General features: G+C 49.9%; 1 protein-coding gene across 5 annotated transcripts in view; it reads right to left on the bottom strand.

Moving 5' to 3' along the window:
- Positions 1 to 24,261, bottom strand: part of FANCD2 (FA complementation group D2) — a 2,923,540-nt gene that overhangs the window by 2,079,204 nt on the left and 820,075 nt on the right. For all 5 annotated transcript variants that reach the window (XM_069644087.1, XM_069644091.1, XM_069644090.1 and 2 more), the window contains exon 13: positions 18,391 to 18,502. In XM_069644087.1, the coding sequence (XP_069500188.1) occupies positions 18,391 to 18,502 (112 nt within the window). The remainder of the gene's footprint in view (positions 1 to 18,390; positions 18,503 to 24,261) is intronic.

The raw sequence follows: 24,261 nt of genomic DNA, 5'->3' as shown, positions 1-24,261 counted from the left end.
TGGTTGTCAGCAGATGCAAGACTTCAGTAGCACAAGAGTATGCGCTCATGGTAAAATATTGTAGAAGTTGAAGTGAAGGTAGAAGGGCTATGAAGTCATCCTGACAAAGATACCTACTGTAATTCCTAATTCTATCAAGAGAAACATACTAAGTTTTAACCAAGAAGTGTGTTTCACTAACATTTAAAGAAGTTATATTTCTTTTGAACTGTGCCAAGTCTTCTTGGATACCTGGAAGTGGTGGCAAAGCCTTGTGGCTAGGAATAACATTGATGCTATTTTGAGAAAGTGGAAAGTCCTTATTTGACCGAGAAGAAAAGCTTTGTTTACCTAGACATTGGCCCTCATTACGACCCAGGCGGTAAGGGGTTTACGCCGGCGTAAACATCGCCGACCCTTACCGCCTGAGTACGAGTTCCCTTAGCGCCATGGCGGATTTAACACCTGCTTTTTGCAGGCGTTAAAATCCATGGCGCTAAGGGACCTTGTTGTTAATTACGTCACCGTAATTTACGGTGGCGTAATTAACGCCTACCCCACTCCCATTATGCCCTATGGGGCAAAAATGGGAATGGGGAAGGGTAAAATGGGGATTGGGGACTTACCGCCCCGCCAAGGTCGGAATGGGGCGGTAGGTCCGCCAACCACCATGGCGGAGTTGGCAACTTAGCACCATGGTGCTAATAGCGCCATGGTCCTCCGCCAAGGTCCTAATGAGGGCCATTGACATATCAAGAACTGAATTGAGACACCACTACCTACATGGATTTCCTTGTTTTATTTTAACATTGGAGCTGAATACCTTGAATCCTGTGAAGGGAGTTCACCCAGGTTATTAAGAGGTTATCAAGAAAGGAACAAGTTACTTACCTGTAACTGTTGTTCTCCAGCATGGATTCACATGCTCATGAATATTCCCGGTCGTCAGGCTTGGAATCCTTGGTAAAGAAAAAATATGTTTCAGTTTCGTTTCTGAACTGTCTTTCTACTAATAACCAATCACTGGTCTCTGGGTCATACTGCCCCCAGCCAATGACTGCCCTCTACCTAAGCCCCTCCTCTGGCAGCCATCTTCAGATTTGGTAGCACGTAAAGTGGCAGTAGGATCAAGAGAAGAGCCGCAGAGGGGTTGGAGGGAGGGTTCGCATGTGAATCCATGCCAGACCCATGCTGGAGAACAACAGTTACAGGTAAGTAAATTGTTCCTTCTCCATCATGGGGTCTGGCATGGATTCACATGCTCGTGAAAATAAGAATACATAGCAGTACACACATGCACAACCACGGGAGGTGGCAAGGCTCAACATTAAGCATTTCAACAACTCAACATTAAACATCTCTTATCTGCTCACCAGGCTCACCTTCAAGCGAAGAGGTTGCGCAGCACCGCCTGGCCAACTCTGGACTCCTCCCTGGAATCCCGGTCGACGCAGTAGAATCTCGTGAAGGTGTGCGTCGACCTCCACGTAGCAGCCCTGCAGATATCCAGCAGGGGCACACCAGACAGGAACGCCGTAGTAGCAGCGATCACTCTGGTTGAATGGGCTCTCGGACGGCCGGGCAACGGTCGGTTTGCCAACCGGTGGCAGTGCATGATGCAGCCGGAGAGCCATCTGGAAATGGAAGCCTTCGAGAGGGCCTTCCCTTGGTTCACAAGTCCAAAGTTCCCAAACAGCTGTGACGTCTTCCGAAGACTCTTTGTGCGGTCCACGTAGAACTTCAGAGCTCTAGCCGCATCCAGTGAGTGCAAAGTACTCTCAGCTGACGACAAAGCTGATGGGATGAAAACAGGTAACGCCAAGGGCTTGTTGGGATGGAAGTCAGACGGCACCTTGGGCATGAAGCAGGGGTGCGTCCTCAGCACTACCCTCGTCTCGTAGAATGTCAGGTATGGAGGTTTACAGGATGGGACCTGGATCTCTCCCACTCATCATGCGGAGGTGATGGCCACAAGAAATGCTGTCTTCCACGAAAGGAAACTTCAGCAGTCCCGAATGCAAGGGCTCGAATGGGGGACCCATGAGCCTGGTCAGCACCACGTTGAGCTCCCACACCGGGGCCAGAGCCTTCACCAGCGGGAACGAGAGGAACAGTCCTTCCATTACCTCCTTCACCAGGCAGTGAGACCATAGCGACGACCGCCACAGAGTTCTGGTGTAGCGGGAGATATCCGCCAGGTGGATCTTGATAGAGGCATGCGCCAGCCCGCCTTGGCCAGCGACAGAAAGTACGGCAGGACTTGAGGGGCCGTAATCTGTAGAGGGTTGATCTTCTGTGTACAGCACCAGACAGAGAACCTCTTCCACTTATGTCCATAGCACTTCAGAGTCGAGGACGCCCTGGCCTTTGCAAGTACCTCCTTGCAGTCTGCCGGGATATCGTAACCTCCGAACTCTAGTGCTACAGGAGCCAGGCCTGCAGGTTCAGCAATCCTGGGTCGTGATGTAGGATGGCGCCTCCTTCCCTGGCAAGAAAATCTGTGTCCGTTGGCAGTTTGACTGGGGGGGACGCTGACAAGTCCAAAAGGTCCGGGAACCATATCTGCCTCGGCCACGCCGGTGCGACGAGGATCATTCTGCACCGGAACCGTCTGAGTTGACTGATGAGTCGCAGAAGCAACAGCAACGGTGGGAACGCATACAGGAACAGGCCATCCCAGGGCAAGGAGAATGCATCGCCCATGCTCCCCGCTGGGGAAACCTGCTGGCGCGCCTCCGGCACCTGGTGTTCGCTGCCGTTGCGAACAGGTCAATCTGGGGACTGCCCCATCGTCGGAATAGGAGATCCACTTGATCCTGCCGAAGATCCCACTCGTGGCAAGAGCGCAGCTCCCTGCCGAGTGAGTCGATGAGTGTTTTTCACTCCTGCCAGATGAAAAGGTACCAGGAACATCCCATGGGTGACAGCCCAGTGACACAGATCCTGCGCTTCCTTGCATAAGGGTGGGGATCTGGTGCCCCCTTTCTTCCGGATGTAGAACACTGTGGTGGTGTTGTCGGTGAAGATCCGTACCACTTTGCCCTTGAGGGACGGAAGGAAAGACCTGAGGGCCCAGAACACAGCTCAGAGCTCTAGGACGTTGATGTGCAGGGACCTCTCCTCCAGGAGCCAAAGGCCTCTTGCGTGGAGATCTCTGGTGTGCGCCCTCCATCCCTCTAGGGAGGCGTCCGTCGTCACCGTTTCCTGTTGTGTTGGTGTCTGGAAGTCCATGCCTGCCGCGAGATGCACGCGGGTGCCCCACCACTGGATCGCCTGACGGAAAGTCTCGTTGAGGGAGATCTTGTCTTCGAAGCTCCCCGCCACTTGCATCCAACTGTCGTCGAGGAACTCCTGCAGTGGTCGCATCCGCAGCCTGCACAGGCGCATGAGGCAGATGCAGGCTGACATCATGCCAAGCAGGGACTTGATGGACCTCACGTTGGCCACTTCCATGGTCAACAGCCATTGTCCCTTGCCTAGTATGGCCTTCATCCTCTCATCCGACGGTGATGCCAACTGCGCCACTGTGTTGAGTCTGGCTCCCAGGAACAGTGCGTCCTGTGACGGTACCAAGTGGGACTTCGCAAAGTTGATCGAGAATCTCAGTTCCGTGAGCAGCGGACGGTTTTCGCTGTGTGGTCGACGGTGAGTTCTCTTGACTTTGCTCGGATGAGCCATACGTCCAGGTAGGGGTAAACGTGGATCCCCTGCAGGCGCAGCCGCACCGCCACCGGTGCCAGGCACTTGGTAAAGACCCTTGGAGCCGACTTCAACCCGAAGGGCAGGGCCTTGAACTGGTAGTGCCGCCCTGGTACCACGAAACGTAGGAACTTTCGATGTCCTTTGTGTATGAGGATGTGGAAGCAAGCATCCTCCAAGTCCAGCGACGATAGGAAGTCACCTTCCTCCAGCTGTCCCAGCATGTGCTGAAGGGTAACCATCCGGAACTTCTGGGATTTGATGAATTTGTTGAAGCGCTGAATGTCCAGGATGGGTCGCCAGCTGGTGGTCTTCTTTCGGACAAGGAAGTACTGCGAGCATACTCCGGAGCCCCGGAGCATCTTTGGGACGAGTTCTATTGCTCCCTTTCTCAGCATGGCTCGTACCTCTAGAAGCAGCTGTGGAACGTGGTTTTCTTTCCTGGCCACAGGAGGGAAATGGGGGCACTTTCTTTGAAAATCCAGAGTGTGCCCGTGGGCCAGGGCATCCAGCATCCAATGGTCGGTGGAGATGGACTCCCACACGCCGACGAAGTTCGCCAGCCGGCCTCCCAACGGGGCTCTTAGGTGGGGGCCCAGCGTCACGGCCAGTTCAATCCTGTTTCGCCGAGGCCTTGCCACCCTGGGCTCCTTGGCGACGACAACGTTATCCACCGGTCTTGCTGCGGCCTCTGTAAGCTTCCTGTGACGAGGAACGGGCAGCTTGGCGGTACGACGATGAACTGCCGCTGAATCCTTTGGAGGCACCTTCAGATTTGCCTCCGGAGGTCTGAAAGGACGGCCGTCGTTGATGAAGAGTGCTTAGGGCCCGGGCCGCCTCAGTGTCTGCTTTGATGGCCTGTAGCGACTCGTCCACCGCATTCCCAAACAGGTTGTTACCGTCAAAGGGCATGTCCAGTACCCTGGTCTGCACGCCGTGATGGAAATCGGTGGCCTTGAGCCAACCGCGCCGGAGCAGGCAAACGCTGTTGCCCTTCTGGCGAAAGCCGGTGTCGGCGATGTCCGTGGCCACCATGATGGTGTGGTCCAAAACCACCTCGCCTTCCATCAGGATTTCAAGGGCCTCCGACCTCTTGTCATCTGGGAGGAAGTCCAGGAGGGGAGCGATCTTGAAACACAGCTCCCTGTCGTAGCGTGCCACGATCGCGAGGGCGCTGGCCGCCTTGATGGTCGTCGCTGCCGACGAGATGACCCGTCGTCCCATGGCGTCCAGCTTCTTCCCCTCGCCGTCCAGTGGGGAAGTGGAAGTTGACGCCGTCGCCCCTGCCGATTTCTTCTTGGCCGGCGCGGAGACCACCGAATCTAGTGACAGCTGTGCTCTGAGGCACATAGGAGAGGAATCTGGGACCCGGTACTTCTTCTCGTACCAGTCCCTCTTCGCAGGGGCCATGGACGGGTTCTTCAGCAGGGACAATCCTTCGTCCCCGATGTCATCCAGTAACGGGACTGAGAGGACGGTCTTCCTCTTGGCCTCCCGACTTTGGTAGAGGATACCTTCCTTCTTCTGCTCTTCGGGGCACAGTTGGAAAAGCTTGGATGCCCTGGCGATCATGGCGTGAAAAGAGCCAATTTCGTCAGGGGGTGTGGGGGTGAGGCCTGGGTAGGGGGTGATGGGAGATCCATCCTGTCGTCACCACCGTCGTCGTCTGTCCGCGTCTTCGCCGTCTCCGTTCCCGTCTCATCCCTCGGTGGAGGGGATGGAGGTGAAGGCTGGAAAGGAGGGGGAGGCTGGATTCGCCCCCGCTTGTTCGGTGGGCTCCCCGACGGTCCAGGTGCCGCTGGATCGTCCGCTGGGGGAAAGGGCAACCTTGTCCTTATCTCCGTACACAGGGTGTGAAAAGCCATCAAGATTGCTCCTGAATTGTCCTGAGGCGTAGGCATCGGTTGCGACAGGAGCGACGGCTGGGGTGCGGGGTCCTCAGTTTCCTCCACAGCCCGCGGCTCATTGGCTCCACCGTTGCTCTAGACGTCTGCCTCGTTGGGATCCCTCCCGTAGGCCTCAAACTTCTTGTCCAGGATAGCTTTGACGCCAGCCAGCTCATCCTCGGAGGAGGTATCCGTGTTTGTTATGGCTACCGTGCCCACCCCTCTTTCTCGTCCCGGGGTTTCACAGGGGTCTTCTCGATCGGCTGGAAAGATGATTCCCTCTGGGGTGGCAGGGAAACTCTAGGCCCGGAAGACGGCTCCGCTGGGGTAGCCTCCACAGGCTTCGCCAGGGCCGACATGACTCCTTCAATCGAGGCCTTCGCCGGGTGAATCAGGGCCTTCACGACCTTGGGAGCGTCTGAGGCCTTCACCTTAGAGGAAGGGTCACCGTCCCGCCCCCCACTTGGTTTTCTCCGTCGGGATCGACCGGGGCTTCTCCCTCCATCACACCCTGCCTGGCAGCGGAGGAGCCTGAACCAACGGCGCTCCCGGTGCCCATGGACTCCCGGTGCTATGCCTTTTGTTGGGCCCCTGTCGCGGGAGCGCCCTCAAAGGTCTTAGAAGACCGCTCTAACTTCTTCTCACCTGCTACTGGGCTCTTCCCCTTGAGCCAGTTGGTGAGCCGAGTATGACGGTCCTTCAGTGCCCGGACGGACATGTTCTTACAGAACGCACAGTCCTCCTCCATGTGCGACTGTTGGGGAGAATTCTCATTCTATGGCTGAGTTCCTTTACCTATAGAGTCCCCAGCAGCTTTGCTGGATTTGAAGGGTTTATTTTTTTCTCTTGCTAAGAGTGAGACCTTTTTTCCCCACTCTTAGACAGATTGCTAGTGTGTGTTTAGGCTGTCTTGTGTGCTTCTGGTCTATGGGGTTTTCTCACCCTCATAGGAATCATCTTTTTACATGTGTGGTACACAGCACCCTTCGTGCCGTACCACAGGGGTGTCGTAGCGACCCCCAAACATATACTCCTTACCCTGGGACTGACTACTGTCTCCCAGGGCATGTAAAGTCCCCATTGACTTTACTAGTCAATCCTTTTGAACAAAACTAGTACAACCCATCTTAGTATGGAAGTACTGGAAAGGGTTAGTTTTTCCATAGTGTTCATTTTCGAGGGGGTACCGTACAGTCCCTCTCTCCAAAGTTTCTAGCTGGTGGTTACTACCGTAAATATTCGACCGCGAATATTTCCCTATGGGATTTTCCCATTTTTCGAGGCTACCACTTTTACTGACAGCCTCTAACATACTGCTGGTTTATTTTAATACTAACTTTACTCCGGCAGGTTTTTATTGCCAGAACTTTGATAATATTTCTTTCTCGTGTCTTCCTCTATAATCCTAACCCAGGTGGGGGATCCTCTGTTTGTCCTTCTTTCTGCAAAGAAGCCCTCCTCTCGGCGCCACTAAGTCTGGGGTAGACAGGATGTGTGGGAGGGGGAATAGGCACCCTGGACAGGGTTGCCTACGCAACCCAAGTCGCACTCTGCCCTGATAGGCTGGGGGGGTTCTCCCGCCAGGAGAGCCACCCCACTGTGTGAGTGACAGCTAGGCTGTATGAATGGGGGTCTTGCTGCATAAAAGCAGGGTCCTGAGGACTGGAGGACAAGACGTTGCCACTGGAACTAAGGAACCGAAGAGGAGAGAAGCTGAAGACATCTGCAACGACTGAACCACCGGTGATGCCCTGCTGCAAATCCTCACCACTTTTCTCCAACGACTTGAGAAGATCTTCACCTGCAAGAGTCTTCTTCCCTTGAGCTGGTGGGGCCGACCAGTTCGTCAATCGCCTTCCAGGACCTGCCTTGGTCGAATCGCCAGTGCCCTGCACTCAGAGAACGGATAGCCAGGCACCCGTTCACCACGACCGCGATTTAAAGGAACATACCTTTTAATCCGTTTCGGCATCACCGCGGCTGGCTTCTTCCCTGGGCACTGCAGCAACTCGAACCTTCCTCCACGACGAGAGGCTCTCTTCCTCTGCTGGACAACACAAACTGCAGGAACTGCCAGGAACCACCGCCAGCGCAGGAGCCGCTTCCACTTCATTGGATCCCAGACACGGCTAAATAAACTTGACACTCGGTACATGTCCTTCAAAACTGATGGGAATACTATCAAAGTTGCCAAGGAGGTCAAAACTTTAGGTGTCTATCTGGAATCTACTTTTTCACTTACAAAACAAGTGAATGCCACTGCCTCAACAACAGCTTATACCAATAAATTGATTAACACCTGCAAACCATATTTGTCCCCTAACAGTTTCATTACACTAGCCAGGGCACTAGTCTTATCGAAGTTGGACTACTGCAATACTCTCTTCTTAGGCTCCACAGAACTTCATCTCAACCGATTGCAAGTCCTACAGAATAATGCACTGAGATCAGCGTTAAACATTCCCAGGGCTAGCCATATCTCAACCTATAGACAGGATTCCCACTGGCTCCCGCTGTGTGACAGAATCTCGCTCCGCACCCTAGTCATCACTCACAAATGTTTCTCTAGAAATCAACCATCCAGACCCACTAGATCATAGTATTCGCACTGCCTCAATATCCCGAGTTACAAACTAAAAACGGACGAAGGAGCGAGCTTCCCAGTGTTGGCCGCTAGATGTTGAAACTTTCTCCCTCCCACTATCAGAGCTGAACCCTCTTTCTAGTCATTCATGGCTAAAGTGAAAAAGTGGTTCGTTGACAAGAAACATCAAGGGACTCCAGGTAACTCCTAGGCTCAGGTAAATCCTGTTCCTTCTCAGCTAAAACCTACCTAATCTCCCCAACACATTTCACATTTTATGACTGTATTTATTGTATTGTTGGCCAAACTGTAACTGCCGGCGATAATTCTAAGCGCTTATATGTATATTTTAGCAATCATCTATCCTGTAACCCATTGTCGACAAGCACTGTTCATCTCTTTACCTCATATGTATACCTTGCAACTGTTGTCATGTATACCTTGTAACACTGTCACAAGCCTTAGCACCCAGTTACCAACACAAGGGTTAGGTGCGCTTTATAAATAAACTAAACACTGCACGCAGAGGTGAGAGCCACCACTAACACTGTCTTTAGTGTCACCAAGTGGATGTCCACCAAGGCCATCGGCTCAAAAGGCTTACGCTGTAACACTGCAAGAACCACCTTGAGGTCTCAGACCGGATGCAACCTGTGCACCGGAGGAAAACGCCTAGACAACCCCTTAACGTGGGCCTTAACCACCGGGTTGGTCGCCGAAAACACAGGCTCCGTAGAATTCTTCTAAGCCCCGATGCTGTCCAAATAAGTGCAGCAGGTATCCACCTGAACTCCACAGCGAGTCAGGTGTGCTGAAAAAGCTAGCACGTCATCCATGGGACAGGGTCCAAACCCTTGTCACAAGCCTAATGACAGAACCTAGTCCATTTGCTTTTATACTGGGACCAAGTCGATGTCCCAGTTGTTGTCCAACAAATGAGCACGCTGAAGCCTCAGTTGGTCAGGAACCAAGCCGCCAGGGCCTGTTTGGCCGGGTCCGGATGTTCCAATGCCCCGCTCTGCTGCATCAGGAAGCCCCTTCTGGAGATCGGAAAGTGGATGGGACCCTGGGAGCACAACTGCAGCAGATCCGCAAACTGGGGTCTCGAAGGCCAGTGGGGGCCAATCAGGTTTAGGCTGCAACCCACCGAAGGCCAGAACCTGTCGAGGGTCAGTTGGAGCAGAGAGGTTTGCAGGAACGCATAACACCTGCGGCCGTGCCAACAGATTTGGAAGGCATCTCCCAGAGACCCCTAACCCCATCAGGGGGGATGCGAACAGATCCAGTCCTGCGAACCCCCATTGCTGGTACAGGGGCAACAAGGAGTCGGTGTGCAACTCGCACTCAAGGTGTTGAATCCCAAGCGGCTCATGTGGTGCTCTTCTGCATTGCTGTCCCCCGGGAGGTAGACTGTTGAAATCCAAACTCCCTCCATCAGGGCCCATTCCCAGATCGATACTGCCTGCATGCAGAGGAGGGGGGACCGGGTACCATCCTGCTTGTTCAGGTAAAACATTGTAGTCTAATGGTCTGTCCTGACCAGAACAGACCGGTCCCTGATGAGGGGCAGAAATGCTTTGAGGGCCAGGCCCACTGCCCTGAGCTCGAGCAGATTGATATGCAAGAGGGGTTCCGTCCTGAACCAAGCGCCATGAATCACATAGCCCTCCAGAGTAGCCCCCCAGCCCGAAAGAGAGAAGTCCGTCATCACCACCAGGGTAGGATCCGGTCTGGTGAAGGGGGCTCCCACTGAAACATTGCCGTCCATCATCCACCAGCGAAGATCGGGCAGTAGGAGCAGTGGTACTGGGATCCTGTCGGACTGAGACCCAGTCTCCTGATCCCAATTGGCCGCCAGGTGGAGCCTCATCGTGAGGCGAGCATGCCACACAGGAGGCCATCAGGCCCAGAATGTGCTAGAACCACCATGCTGAGGTGGTCGTTTTGGCCAGAAAGTGCCCCACAGCCTTACGAAGGAACAGAATCCTCTCTGGGATAGGGAACACCCACTGACCGATAGTGTTCCATCGCACTCCTAGTAAGGCCAGTTCCTGAGATGGGCACAACTGGGACTTCCTCTGGTTGAGGGGAGAACCCCAGCTGATGAAAATATCCGTCAATCTATGGAAGGATGTGCAACACCCCGCCCTCACCAGCCAGTCGTCCAAATAAGGGTATAGATGATGACCATCCAAGCGGAGAAGGCCTGGCACTGCTTTCATTAACTTCGTGAAAACACAAGGGGCAGAGTTCAGGTGGAAGGGCAGCACCTTGCACTGAAAGTGGTACGACAATCGTGAACCGCAGAAACTTCTGATGCAGTTGGTAGATGGGAACATGCAGCTATGCATCTGAGGTGCAGGGAACATATCCAGTCCCCTGCACACAAAGACTTGGCTATGTGCGCAGGAGTAATCATCTTGAAGCATTCCAGTGATGCTTCAATGACTACCCTCAGGGCAGACTGGTTGTTGGTACCACAGAAATCCTGGAATTGTAACCGAAGCCCCTATCTACAAGAGGAACCGGTTCTATCGCCTGCATCTCCAAGAGCGAAAGGACCTCCTGTAAAAGAACCGGAGACCTGGTCTAAAGAAGATGAGGCGAGGATGGAAGAGGCAAAGGAAGCGGAAGACTAAAGCCCGTGGAGACTACAGATAGGATCCACGGTTTGCTGAAGACGATTCCAGGTGTCCTGGAACAGAGCCCAGGCGAGCTGTGTTCTCCGACCTTGAGGTCACTGCTTGTTGGCGTCAGTCAGGTGCAGAGGAGGAGGAGCGGGAAAACCCACACAATGTCCTCTGCTGCTTCCACCTGTTGTGGTTGGGCGACCTGTCAAGCCTCTGTGTACCGCGGTCACGGCACCCCTTGAAGCTGGAGAAAGCGCAGGGCTTGAACTCGGTATTGACCTGGGACTGAGTGAAGGATTTCTGACCAGGTTTGTCAGGATGGCCAAGGTCTTGGCAGTTTGAGTGGAGGTTTTCTTCTTTGTCAACTCGTCATCGGTCGACGAATGAAAAAGGTCCATGCCCTCAAATGGCAGATCCAAGATCCGCTCCTGCACGTCATATGAAAACCTAGTGACCTGCATCCACGCTGTCCTTCTCATCTCAACCCCCAAGGCACAGCCCTGTGCTGGCTGTGTCGATATGGGAGACCGAAGAGTCCATAAGATCCTGTGCAATGGCCCGGGCATCTGCCAGACCGGCCCTAAAGGAGGCTAGCTTGTCCCAAGGGAGGTTGGGCAGAAATTCTGCGAGCGCCCGCCACAGCTTCTGGTTAGCCACAGCCAAGAGGCTATCTATGTCCTCCTTGGAAAAGCAGCTGGAGGAGGCTCCCATGGAGGAAGACAATGGTTTAGAATACAAGGACACCACAGCCATCACATATGAATGGGGCTGCGAGTGGGAGACTAGGAGGATTGGCTCGGCTTCCATAAGCCTAAACCAGCTGTCCAACTTCTTGTTCATCTTGCCTTTGGCCCAGGGATTCTCCCAGACCTTTTGGCGCCACCTGCAGGACATCCTTCTGGAGGGGGATGCCAGGCCGGATCGTGGTGCGTTTCCCCAGACCTCTGCTAGCACACCAGACTCCTGGGGGGCTACCTATTTCTCCAGTGACACCAGGAGTGAGCACCTGAGCACCTCTTACAGCACTCCACTTGCAGGAGGCGGCTGATGCCCGAATTCAATACTTTGCCCGTGTAGCATGTGCTCCTTCTAAGATGGCTGCCCTGTTCCTGCATTGACCACCAAGATCGCAGGGATGTGGCCTGCAACAACGCTATACAAGCACTGAGGCATCTATGGCAGACTTTCTGTGATCCGATTGGAGGGACACCGATGAAAAAACTGCTATGTATCAAGCCGGAAGGCTTGCCGGAATCCCCCAGCAAAGGCCCTTTGTTCGTCTGGGCCTGTCCAGGGCTTCCGGAGGCTCAGCGTGTTGCTCTGCCCTTTTTCCCCTCAATGGATTCTTGACAATTTGCTCTTGCTGTTTACACCTAGGAAGCCCTGCGTGCCTATGCAACCAGTACTAGCCGATTATGATACTCACCCTGCACAGGTGAGCCGCGTAACATTTATCAAATGTGCTATATGCTACCGCCTGCTACCTTACGAACTATGAGCTCTGTCTCCTGCTACACACGTTCACTCACCTTACCTACCTGACTCGATTCTTACCTCCGTTAACCCCCTGATACCGCCCAAGTATCGTGAGTTGAGGCTTGGCCAGGCTGTGCTCTCCATCTGTGGAAATCAAATCTTGGTGTTCTGTAATCCCTGAAAGCTTTTTCGTTTCTTGCTTAATGTGTGAACATCGAATCTTGGCATTCTGTAATCTTTGTAAGCTTTTTCCTTTTGCTTAGAAGGCCCCAATGTGGTATGCAGGGGCTTGAGACCCTCCTCCCACCCGACCTGTGTTAGCCACCCCATAACATGAAGTGTGGTTCTGCCGACTCACATAATCATACCTTCTGACTCTCATGCGGCCTGATGTAGCCCCCCATAACATGGTCAGGCTTTGCCAGTTTGTGTAATCATACCTATCTGACTCTCATGCTGCCTGATGTAGCCCCATGTAACATGAGGTGAGGCTTTGCCAGTCTGTGTAATCATACCACTGTAAGTCTGTAACAATGTGCTTATGTACTATGCACTTTCTGTAACTAGTGCCTAGATGCCTGAGGACTTTGTGCACTGAAAAATGTAAAAATAAACGAAAATAAAATAAATACCTTGGGCAGAGGGACCCCCAAGAACTCTGCCAGGCTCTAAAGGCGTTCATGAAAGGCCTTAACGATGCAGAGGGTTCATCGTCCTGGTTTTCATCGTCATCGCCCCCCCCTTTCAAAGACCGAGGGGAATCAGGGCCCCGGGACACAGGTGCAAGCAGGGTCACCCCCAGGTCTGGAGACACAGATAGGTCCAACAGCTGTTGAGAGGGAGGCGTTGGTAGTACAGAAGGTGGTGTAGGGGTCAGAATGACCGGGAGGGCCTGAACCGGTGGTGGGACCGGCACCGGAACCAGGAGCCCCGTAGAAACAGGAGTACCACCCAGAGGAGGGGGCTGAGGCGGGAGGACCTCCTTCACAATATCCTCCAGGAGCCCCTACATCTGAGGGGAACGCATGAGGACGAGGAATCGCTCGAAGAAGCGGTCCTCACAAGCGGCCGGGTCCCTAGGTGCCCAGCCCTCCGAGGTGCTGGCCCTCTCCGCACCTGAGGCACCTGGTGCGTGTAGCCATACGGCTGTGATGGATAGATGTATCCCTGAGGAGACCAAAAGCCTGCACCGTAAGATCTGCTGCCACTTCCAGAGGGAAGGGGCCTGGGATCATCCTGCAAAGCCCATTCCACGAGCGAAAGCACAGGCAGTCCCTGAGCTGGCGCCAAGATGGCTGCCGACATGGCAGTCTCTGCCACGTGCTGTACCATTTTGTAGCCTTGGGCCACGCCCTGGGCGGGAGGGCACAGAGACTGTGAGCCAAGAGAGGCCTCAGACACGAGAGGATACAGCTTGGGTCTTGCACCCGAAGTAGAGGCGTCAACCTCAGATCACTCTGGTAGGGCCTGAGCCCTCAGACGGATGGCCGGTAGAAGTGCCCTGACTCATTACCTTGGAGCGAGCTCCAGTAGGCTGGACGCCCTAGACACCTGTGCTGGTAGTCATCGTGCCGAGGACAGACTCTTGGCGGTGGCACACGACAATCCCTTACCCCCTGGAGTAGAAGAAGAGGACGAACCTGATCGCTCTTCCGAGAACAACCTGGTAGGGCCCCTGAGGCCCTCGGCTTGGGAGCCAGTAGCCAGGATAGCCTCAGGTCTTTCCCCGGAGCGCCCTGTAGAGCCTCCGGCCCCTTGGCTTGAAGCCGGTAGCCTTATAGGCCTCGAGCCTGCCAGAACCTGAATACGAGGAAAACTGATCTGTGGGAACCCTGGGGAAATAGTCGCTGTGCAGTGGAGCCATGCTGAACAGAGGGCCTACCTTGTCTTGACAAGCGATCCTGGAGACAAAGTCCTTAAGGTGGGGCAAAGGAGAAGTATGGAAGATCTCCCTCTCAACAGCGACAACAGATTCTTCACTGACCTGTGACCGAGATCACTGCAAGTCGAACATGCATTCCAGCGTTGGTCGGGCCCCAAAGACTCAAGACAGAGTGCATTGGGTCTGAGGTGGGAACAAGTGGTTGCAAGAGGCACATCTCTTTAATCCTCCTGCAGCTGACATGCACTGAGGGAGGAGAGGCACCGAAGGGAAGTTAAGTAAGAATTGAGAAAACAAATAGGAAGCAAGCAGAAAGCTTAAAAAAGTTTCAGCGCTAGCTACTAGGTCCGACACCATCCGAGCAGAAAAGGGACTGAGGTGAACTAAACTAAACTAAATTTAAAGGGGCGGCCAATAGTTCTGGTACCGACGCCATGTTGGGGGACACCCAGAAGGATGGAGGAAAGGGGACGGGACGTATGATTATGTATGCATCAGCCTAACCACATTACCATCATCATGCCAATCCTCCACCCCTGCACCAAACAGCATAGACCTAGAGTTTCACACCCAGGACTTTACCCAAGTTCTGCTGAGCCATGCATAACATTTCTGCACAACCGGGGAGGACCAGAACATATGCCCCAGCAACCATTGCTGCCCACATCCCCCCAGCAATCAGTGGAGATCATCAATTTCATCGCGGTCATCTTGACCAGTGTGTAATAACATCTTTGAATGATTATATACTGAATATCTCTATTTTCCATAATATAAGATACCTTATTAATCAAGAGAGAAAAAGGTGTATGTATCCCCACAGTCCAGCTGCATGTCCAATTCTGCTGCCCATTGTTCAGCCAGTATCGCATTTCTCCCAATGTTATTCGGGATGCTGAGCAGATAGAAGGCTTTCAATTTGGAAAACTCTAGCTTGCCTATCTCCAGTTCTAGTTTGCAGTTCAAGGGGCTGCGAGCAAACAAGGTCTCAGTTGTCTGGTTTTGGATCAGAGAGATCACTGCCCTGTGCTTCCAGCAAAGCCGTTCGCTCCAGTCCCAGCACTACCCTGGCATCAGCGAATGGTAGTGGAGCCTCGCCTTCGAATACATCCATTATGCAAATATACCGCCAGGTTTCACACACGGCCCATCTCTTTCGGGCATGTCATAAGAAACGCTCTGACACCGAGAAAAGGCGGCACCGATTGTGTGTCCACCCCAGTCTTCATCAGTAGCTGAGACCAATACCGCGGTGAGGTGCCCACAATGGGGTGCAGGGTAATGTGGCACGCGAGGCAGGCCCACGTTAGAGCCACAACCTCCTGCTTAGGGGCGTACAACCACTCCGCTTTCAATCTAGCTCTCCCAATGTGCCTATCAAGTTCACGTTTCATCTTTGGGTGCATAGGGGAGGGAATCATTTTTGCAAATACATCAATTTAGGGAGGGTATTGATTTTCACAATGTTAATCCTACCCTGCAGAGACAGGGGTAGACTATTCCATTTGAGCAAGTCCAACTGAATCTTCGAGATTATTGCAGGATAATTATCATGAACCAATGTTCCAAATTATGGCATGGTATTTATTTGTAATCTAAATGGGGCTACCCCTCAGAGTCCCAGGGGATGTCAATGCATAGCGGGCACACCTCCAACTTGTCATAATTGACTTTATATCCTGCATTTGCACCAAAGTCATGCAAAACGGACTGGATCTGGGGGAGGTTGCTCCGCCATTTGGCCATAGATAAAAGGTTGTCATCTGCATATAAGAATATGCGATTTATGTTCGATCCCCATTCTGTAGATACCCTCTAGATCCGTGTCCCGTCGGATCCTGGCCGCTAGCGGTTCAATGGCCAGGGCATATAGGAGCAGAGACAAGGGGCAGCCCTGTTGCATGTTCAAATATAAACTGAAGGGAACAGAAGTATAACCATTGGTGACCACTGATGCCTGAGGATTGCCATAAAGGAGCCCAATCATATATCGGAAGTATCCCTCAATGCTGAAAGCCTACAACACTGCAAACATATATTCCCAATTGACTTTATGGAACGCCCTCTTGTGATCGAGGGAAAGATGAAAATCATCCTGATCTGCCTCCGTAGCAACCACATTTAGGAGTCGTCGCAAATTATCGCAAGATTGCCGACCTCGGATGAAGCCTGTCTGATCCGGGTGCACCAGTTTGAGGAGGACAGGATTTAGTTGTCACGTTAAGCTGCTGGCCATAACTTTTGCATCTGTATTGATAAGAGATATTGGCTTGTATGCACTACATTCGTTCGGATCCTTGCCAGGTTTATGGAAGATATTAGCCACCAACAGCGAATCGGGTAGGGTCCCCATCTCCCTCGCTTCATTAAAGACGGTGGTAAGCGTCTGGACCAATTTATCTACCAATACCTTATATAGATCAATCCAAAGACCATTGTGCCGGTGGCCTTTCCTCTGGCCAATCTCGCCACTGCAGTCGCACCCTCACCCTCCTCAATCGGGGGAATTCAGCAGACAAGTCCGCCTCCGATACGATGGGTAGGCTTAGCCCCTCCAGAAAATCCAGAATTAAACAGTTCACCGTAGAGCTGGCGATTGAATTCAACGAAGCGATAATCGCTTTAGTGCCTGAAAGCAGAGCTCCAGATTCAGTTTTGATAGCATCAATAAGTTGCGCCCGGTGTTGCCCCTTCAAGAGGATAGCCATCAGACGGTTATTAATTTCACAAAAGGATTGGGCGCATCTGGAGCAAAACCTCTGGATCTCAGGTCACTCACTCTCTCCTGCTCCTCTGATATTTCAAAAAAGTCTAACTATCAACTAGACCTCCTTGGAAGCACTCTACCTTTTCTCACTTTCCCTCAGCGGCTCAATGTCTTCAGAGCTCTAATTCTCTTCAGGGTGGACTACAGCAACAGCCTCTTCCTCAACCTCCCTGCTTCTGCCCTGCGCCCTCTGCAACTCATCCAGAACAGAACCACAAGACTTATCCTTGGCCTCAAGCCCAGGGACCACATCTCTCTGGCGCTGTAATCCCTTCACTGGCTCCCCGTTGCTACAAGGATCAAATTAAAGTCCCTCTGCATTGTCCACAAGGCTTTCTGGGGCATGGGACCTACATACCTTCAACGTTGCTGCCCTAAATACTGTCCCTCTCGAGTCCTACGCTCTTCTACCTCCAAACTTCTGCGAGTGAGCCGGTTCTCCAAGCAGAGATTTGGAGGGAGATCCCTTTCCTCGCAGGTGCCTCCCTCTGGAACAGCCTCCCTGCCACCCTCCATCTTGAGCCTGCAATTCTCAAGTTCTGGAAATTCCTCAAGACCTACCTCTTCTCCTCTTCCTCCTCTCTCACCCTACCCTGCTAACCTAGCTCTCTGCTCTTCCTTCTCTCCCTCCTTCCACACAGCTTATTGAATGACCGCCTGGTGAGTCTCACAGGTCCCAGGCACCCCTGCCAGTCCTTCTGCACTTGCCGCAAGGCCCCACAACCCAATGCACTTGTAATAAAACCTTGAGAGCTTCTCTCTCTGCACTTCACCAGTCTCTACTGACTGGGCGCACTTGGCCCCTTGCCCCTCCCTTGCCCTCCGGCACTTGCACGATCTGTATATAGTCCTGCCTGAAGATCATTCTGTCTGTTCTTTCTTGTCTTCACCCCTTAATGTGCACTTGAAAATAAAACGCAGAATCACCAGAAGGCCTATTTGCTGTATCTAAACTGTTAAATGCATAATATTCACTTGATCTGCGGGCGCAGACCGTTGTAGTTTCAGAAATTCAAGGGATCTGAGTGACTGTTTTTCCCCCCCGTGTTCCTTCCCTCCTGGAGCGCTTTGAAACACTTGCCTGTGTATAGGCACTATATATATATATATAAACATTACCATTTAAATGTGAATAAGATTTGATTTCTTAAAATGCAACCATCTGTAAGATGTGGAATACTTTTAGTGAACACTTTTGTTATTGCCCGCTTCCAGTAGCTTTATGGTCCTTTAAATAAGGCATCCATTCCAAACCTACTCCCTTTGATAAGACAGCCCAGTGGGTATTTCTTCTCTAATCATTTCACTCTGCACATCTGAAGAAGTGTTTTTGACTTTGAAAGCTAATGCATTGTTCCATCTTTTCATACTATCAGTCAATACAAAGTCTCAAAACATGAATTTTGTGAAAGAAGACTCTTAGAAAGGCAAAGGGTTAAGCATAGTTTTCCTTGCAACAATTAAAGTTCATACAAATAGTAGATTACCTTAATCCATGCTTCAGAGGTAGTTTTCTGAAATCTAACTGCTGATTTAATCACATCTAGCAGTAGTGATACACAATCCTGGCTGCTGTTATTGGTTTGGTTTATGGATGAACTAAAAAGAGAGAACATGACTGCATTACTCTGTTTTTGTAGATATTTCGAAACAATTCTCAGAGGTCAAGAATACAATGGTTTTAAAATGAAAACTGGTTATTGAAATAGTCTTGATATTTCTAGCTGACTGGATGAGGTAATTCTTAAAATGCACTGTTCTGGGCTGTAGGCAGTGCAACTACAGACATGTCTAACAGTTGGCCGATCCACATTCAACAACTTTGAATATCTTTATTCACTGCTACTTTTATCCAGATGTCTTAACATAGGTCAACCTAGAAGTAGAGTAGGGGTTGCTTATTCCCAAACTTCAGAAATTGCAAACCATGAACATACCAAAAGGAATTTGGGGAGGGGTGAACAGTATATGAATGGCAGACTTTAAAGAGACTAATTGGGAAGAAAAGATTACTGAGAAGCCTATGTTGTGGCGTAATGTCATGTTAAAAGGGGTCAATGTACTGTAGAAAGTATACATGTAAGAAACAATCCAAACGGACAGAAAGTTCGAAAATCTTGCATATCTGAAGTGGAATGGACAGAATAGGATGATGAATTTTGACCATGGTGCAGTCTGGAAAAAGCTTTAAGCAATGTCTGGTCACAAAAAAAGCCTCTCAGAAAGAAGGAGAAAATAGATATTGGTTCAGGCAGAAATCAAAATCTCTTGAACGAAGAAAAGATTTTAAAGCATATGATTGATGAAGAACTAGCTTGTTCATATAACCAAATACGCAACAAAATGTATCCCTGTAGTCTACTGAAGACTTTTTATATTAGAAAAGTGTTTAATCTGTGTGTGACATACCAAGTAAATAACTGAAAATAACGAATAGGACAATACAGCGGGATGATTTTCCCCATCTACACATCAAGTACAATTATCTGAACCGGTTATTTTCCTACATAATTTTGAAATCATGTTTTCATAGCTTTAAACAGATAGTTTGGTTAACCAAAAGAAATTGTCCTTTTTGTTCTACACAGAATCTAGACATGCAATAAATGCTTGGGAAATCTTGGAGAAGGTACAGGCTTCCCACAATGTCCACCCACTCGCAGAGCAGAGAGGAATCCATTCTTTCCCCTCCCGTTACAACAGGAGCATTTACAGAAAAGTGATATCAAAGTAAATAGCTGAGGAGACATCTCAGGGGGACAACGCAACACCAAGTGGTAAGATATTTCTAGACTGGAATTCAAGAACAGCAAGAGGGTAAGGGCCAGAAATTCCCCAACAACATACCTACTAATTTCAGAATAACCCTGGCACCCTAGAAATGGAAGACCCAGTTCTACAAGGAACACTATACCGACCAATGAAGACATGGTAGTGGCAATACACTCCCTTGCCTACCATATCTTTCCCTTCTACTACATGCCCCATTCTTTTTTTGTGCAGTGCTCTGCCACTTTCTAGCTTGCTTTGCAATATACATATCAACTATCTCTCTGCCAGTGATTACGCATTATTCAAAAGGATCAAATACACACATTGATTTACAAATAAGGTGGAATGTTTTACTTTGGAGTTGTGAGCTTTCAAGAGTCACATTTCAGTTTGTCACTTTTAGTTAAACAATGAAATTAATGCTCAGAAGTGGGAAATTTCACTTTGATTCTTAAATCACGGAATGGGATTAATCACACTAGATATTTATGTAGAGGATAAGAATAACATGAATGGATGAAATTAATACATATCTGCAATAACAATGTATCGGCATTTAGTGGCTACTGCCTGACAAATTGAAAAGTAAATTTTAAACAAAATGTAGCATGTCATGGTGTTATATTCATTTAGTGTACATTCACCATAGGATAACTGCATGGAGAAGGCATTCTCGCCAAGTGTAAGACTTCTCAGATTAGATACCATTATGACATTTCCAGAAGCAGAGTTCAGGATGTGTCTGGGTTCCTACTGAGCAAAGCGGTCAATAATAAAGAATAGATATGTGGCAAATTAATATGATGAACCAAACTCATGTTCAAGGGGCTGCAAGTACAGAAAGACGTCACCATGCTATGACACTGCTCTGAACATAGAATCCCCCTAATCATACAGGTCACACTATCATGTCAAGTAAAAGCTGGACAATTGTAACATTTGAGGAAAGCCTATTGTAAGGGTGGCATGGTATCACAAGTATGACACTGACACAAAAGGTACAATTTGTAAAACCTTTATTGAAGTTTCAATGGTGTTGGAGAAACTCCTACTTTGCCCTATAGCTAGGATGGGAGTAGTCTCAACCATCAAATAAATAAAACAGTCCTAGTTGAGTCTGTCAAATCAAAATGGCCTATACTAACAAAAACCTAATGCCTGCCCTATATCTTGTACAAAAGGTGTGCAGGAAAAAGGTGTATGCAAAAGAAAACAGTGTTCAAGAAAGAATGTATTAGGATGACTGAACAGTGGGGTTAACTTCCCCATGTTTTCAGCACGGGACAAGGTGGCAGACTCTGGCTTTGGAACAATCTCTGGCTTCTTCGGCTCGAGGATGCAGTTCAGGACATAAGCCAGGGCCTTCCACGACAAAGTCTCTTTCCAAAACAAAGTCTCTCATTCGCAGAATGCCTGGGCGCACACAAAACAAAGTTCGTTCTCTTTAGGATTTTAAAGTTCTCAAGACTAGGGTTCACAGTTCAAACTGGGTCTCCCTCCGTCGAGCTTGGATCCCTTTTAAACACAATGTTGGTTTACAGGTCTCCCTCAGTCGGGCTCAGATCTTTCACAAGGGATATAAAAGTTCCTGTAGGTCTCCCTCAGTCGAGCTCAGACCTCTCAACAAGAAGCACTTGGTTCCACGTAGGTCTCCCTCAGCCGGGCTCGGTCCTTGCAATCACAACACTGGTTGGGATTTCCTTCCCCTAAACTTCCAATCCCTTCACTTCACAGTTTCAAATGTTTGTCTAAAGAGAGACTTTCGATTGGGCACTTTCACTATGCCGACCACACTTACTCTGTAGTAATCTGTTCACAGTTCACAAGTTATAGGCAAGGTGCAGATGTCTTTGTGGTTGTTTTTCCACTACATGTCCCATAATGCACCTTTCCTTAGGGTTAAATAGTGGATTTCATGCTCACAAGAAAAGTTCATTTATTTCGGCCAAGTTCCCGCTTCAGCCTCACACGCGTGCCGTGTTTCCCTTCACTCAGTAACTCACCGGCCACGTGATGCTGTCGGGAAAAGACTTGCCGCTCTCAGATCGGAGGTCAGGGTCTCGCCACCTGCCCCTCTTTCTCCCTGGGGATCAACATCCACCCAGGGAAAGCAGCACTGGCCTGTATCTGGCCTGCTCTGAGCAGCTCTCCTTGCTTTATGGCTCTCTCTCCAGGCTGCAAAGCCTCCAGGCACACCGGGTCAGTGTTCCGGCGTCTCGCTTTTCCTTGGCCCAAGTAGCAAGTGGGGCTGGGACTGAAAAGGGATGCCCTGCTGGACTCAGCCACGCAGCCTCCCTTCAGTTCTCCCAACTGCTGCTTTCTGTTCTGGCAGAAACTCCACCTTTTATACACATGGGTTTCTTTAACAGGCTGCAGGGTTTGAGTTCTGGGCTGGGTCTGCCTGTCCTTGCCTGACTCAATTAGTGGGACAGTCCAGTATTAGCATGGGACAGTCTGTCTTCTGTCTCTCAGTGTGGTTTTGAGTAATCTTTATTCTTCTTAGTCGCCTCCTCTTCTTAGTGATTTTTGAAAATTGAGGAGGGGGGAGCTGTGATGGGAAAATTGTGCTTTAAAGGCAAAATGGCTGGGATTGTGATTGAACGTTTGACCGTTCGGACTCAGTGGGGCAGGGCGACTGCTTATTACTAGAGGTATTCTTTCTAGTTATAGTACATGGGAAACTCAGTGGGGTAAGGGAGTTATGGGAGTTGTAGTTTCCTTTTGTGATGGTATGGACACGTCGGAAAAGGAGGGATGTATTAAATGTCCTCTGGGTTTAGAAGAGGGGAGGACTAGGTTACCTTTGAGGTTCAATAGATGGTTTGATTTCCCGCAGTGTTTTCTCTTTCCCTTTACTAAGAGTGGGGTGCGACAGGATTCTGCTGACAAAATCCTACAAAGACAGAGGGGATATCGGGTAAAGGGGGGTGTTGGACAAAAAGGCGGAATACCGCATCTCACCTGAGGGCATTCAGCTAAGGGCCCCCTGTCCAGGTGATCCTCCCGCACTGGTCTGGCAGGTTAAGCTAAAATAGAAAAACAGTATGTTTTCATTGTTCATTGAAAAACAGATATTTAAAATGTATTTGGTTCATGAGTGTATTTTCTGCACAAATGTATCATTTATTTTGACCATTACTTACCGAGATTCAGCTGCAGCTTTCCTGCTCTGGTCTCCGGTCCCCGTCCTCTGCCACAGCACTAATGAAGGGAAAGCCACCCAGCGGTAGCCTTTGTTTACTACAGCTGGCTGGCTTTTCCTTCATTAGTGCCGCAAAAGCCAGCACAGGACGGCCTCCATTTCACAAAATGGATGCGCCCATGTGCTTGCTTTTGCGAATTTTGAGCTTGAATAGCTCAAAATTTTACATAGGAAGTTTTAAAACGGAGAATGCTAGTATTTTTTTTTATGTTGCCTATCTATTTTGTAAATAAAAATGTTTACTAGACCATCCCTTTAAAATCATAGGACAGACCTTACTTATTCAGGAGGGGAAATCAACAAGATCCCGGTAGCTGGATGCCCCTTCTTAAACTGGAGTATAGCTTACACAAGGACTAACATTAGTCAGCTGTTGACAGGCAACCAGTGAAGGAAACCCAATGCAGGAGCAATATGGTTTATCTTTTTGAAGTTTCGATGTGCTAGGCGCACCAATGTGGATGGAGAAAACATTTGCACAGACAAAAGCACTGACTGCTAAAATATCCTAGGGAAGCAGGTAGAATAAACCCTGCCAACAGAAATACTCATCTTAACCCTCTTGCATAAAGTCCTTGTGATTTTATACTTTTCCTACCTTGTTGACTTTTCCCTGATAACATTTCCCCAGAGAAGTGTGCAGGGTAATGGATAATGTTTGTGCCCTCTGAAAAGCCTTGGTGAATATAGTTGGCCATAATCCGAAACACCCGATTATTGGGCCTTTCTTGGCATTAAGGTTTCTTAAACATAATCCGGGAATTGGGTAGTAGGCCTCTTGTTCATGCATGGGAATGCATGGTTCAATTTCAGGGTCAGCCTTGTTAAGCATAGGCAGGAAGATGCTAGAGCAGTTGAGGATATAGGCTTCAATTTAGGGAGAGGTACACAATAGTATTCATTTGCAGTGACGGAGAACATTAAAATAATCTTTAGTTATGGGAAATAAAGAAATAAACATAGGTATAGCTGTGGCATATGTACACAATTATAATACAATTTAGTTGAGGGAGAGTTGAATCGGGATAGTCCATCTTTTTGTGACTAGTGTGGGAAGGAGGAGTGATCAGGGGTACAACGGGATGGCATTTTGGCTAAAGACGTATCATCAGCAAAAGGTAAAATAACCTATCTTGCCCTATTTCAATAAGGTTATCCCTACCTAAACAAATAATAGCTAAGGTGCTGCTCTTCAGGATGTATGTCAAAACCCAAACACTGTCCTCTGCCCAAACCTACTACTCTATCCCTGTCACTAAATCAAAAGGGTTCAATAAGCTCTTGACACAGATAGCAGGAGAATGGTTCCCTTCTCCTGGTGTAAGAATTCAGTCTTAGGCTGCGATAACAACAGTCTTTTGCAATAGGGTCTGATTTACCAATA

Source organism: Ambystoma mexicanum, chromosome 2p (assembly GCF_040938575.1).
Source record: "Ambystoma mexicanum isolate Mex_15411 chromosome 2p, UKY_AmexF1_1, whole genome shotgun sequence".
NCBI classification, from domain to species: domain Eukaryota; kingdom Metazoa; phylum Chordata; class Amphibia; order Caudata; family Ambystomatidae; genus Ambystoma; species Ambystoma mexicanum.
This window is presented reverse-complemented; position numbering and strand designations above follow the sequence as displayed.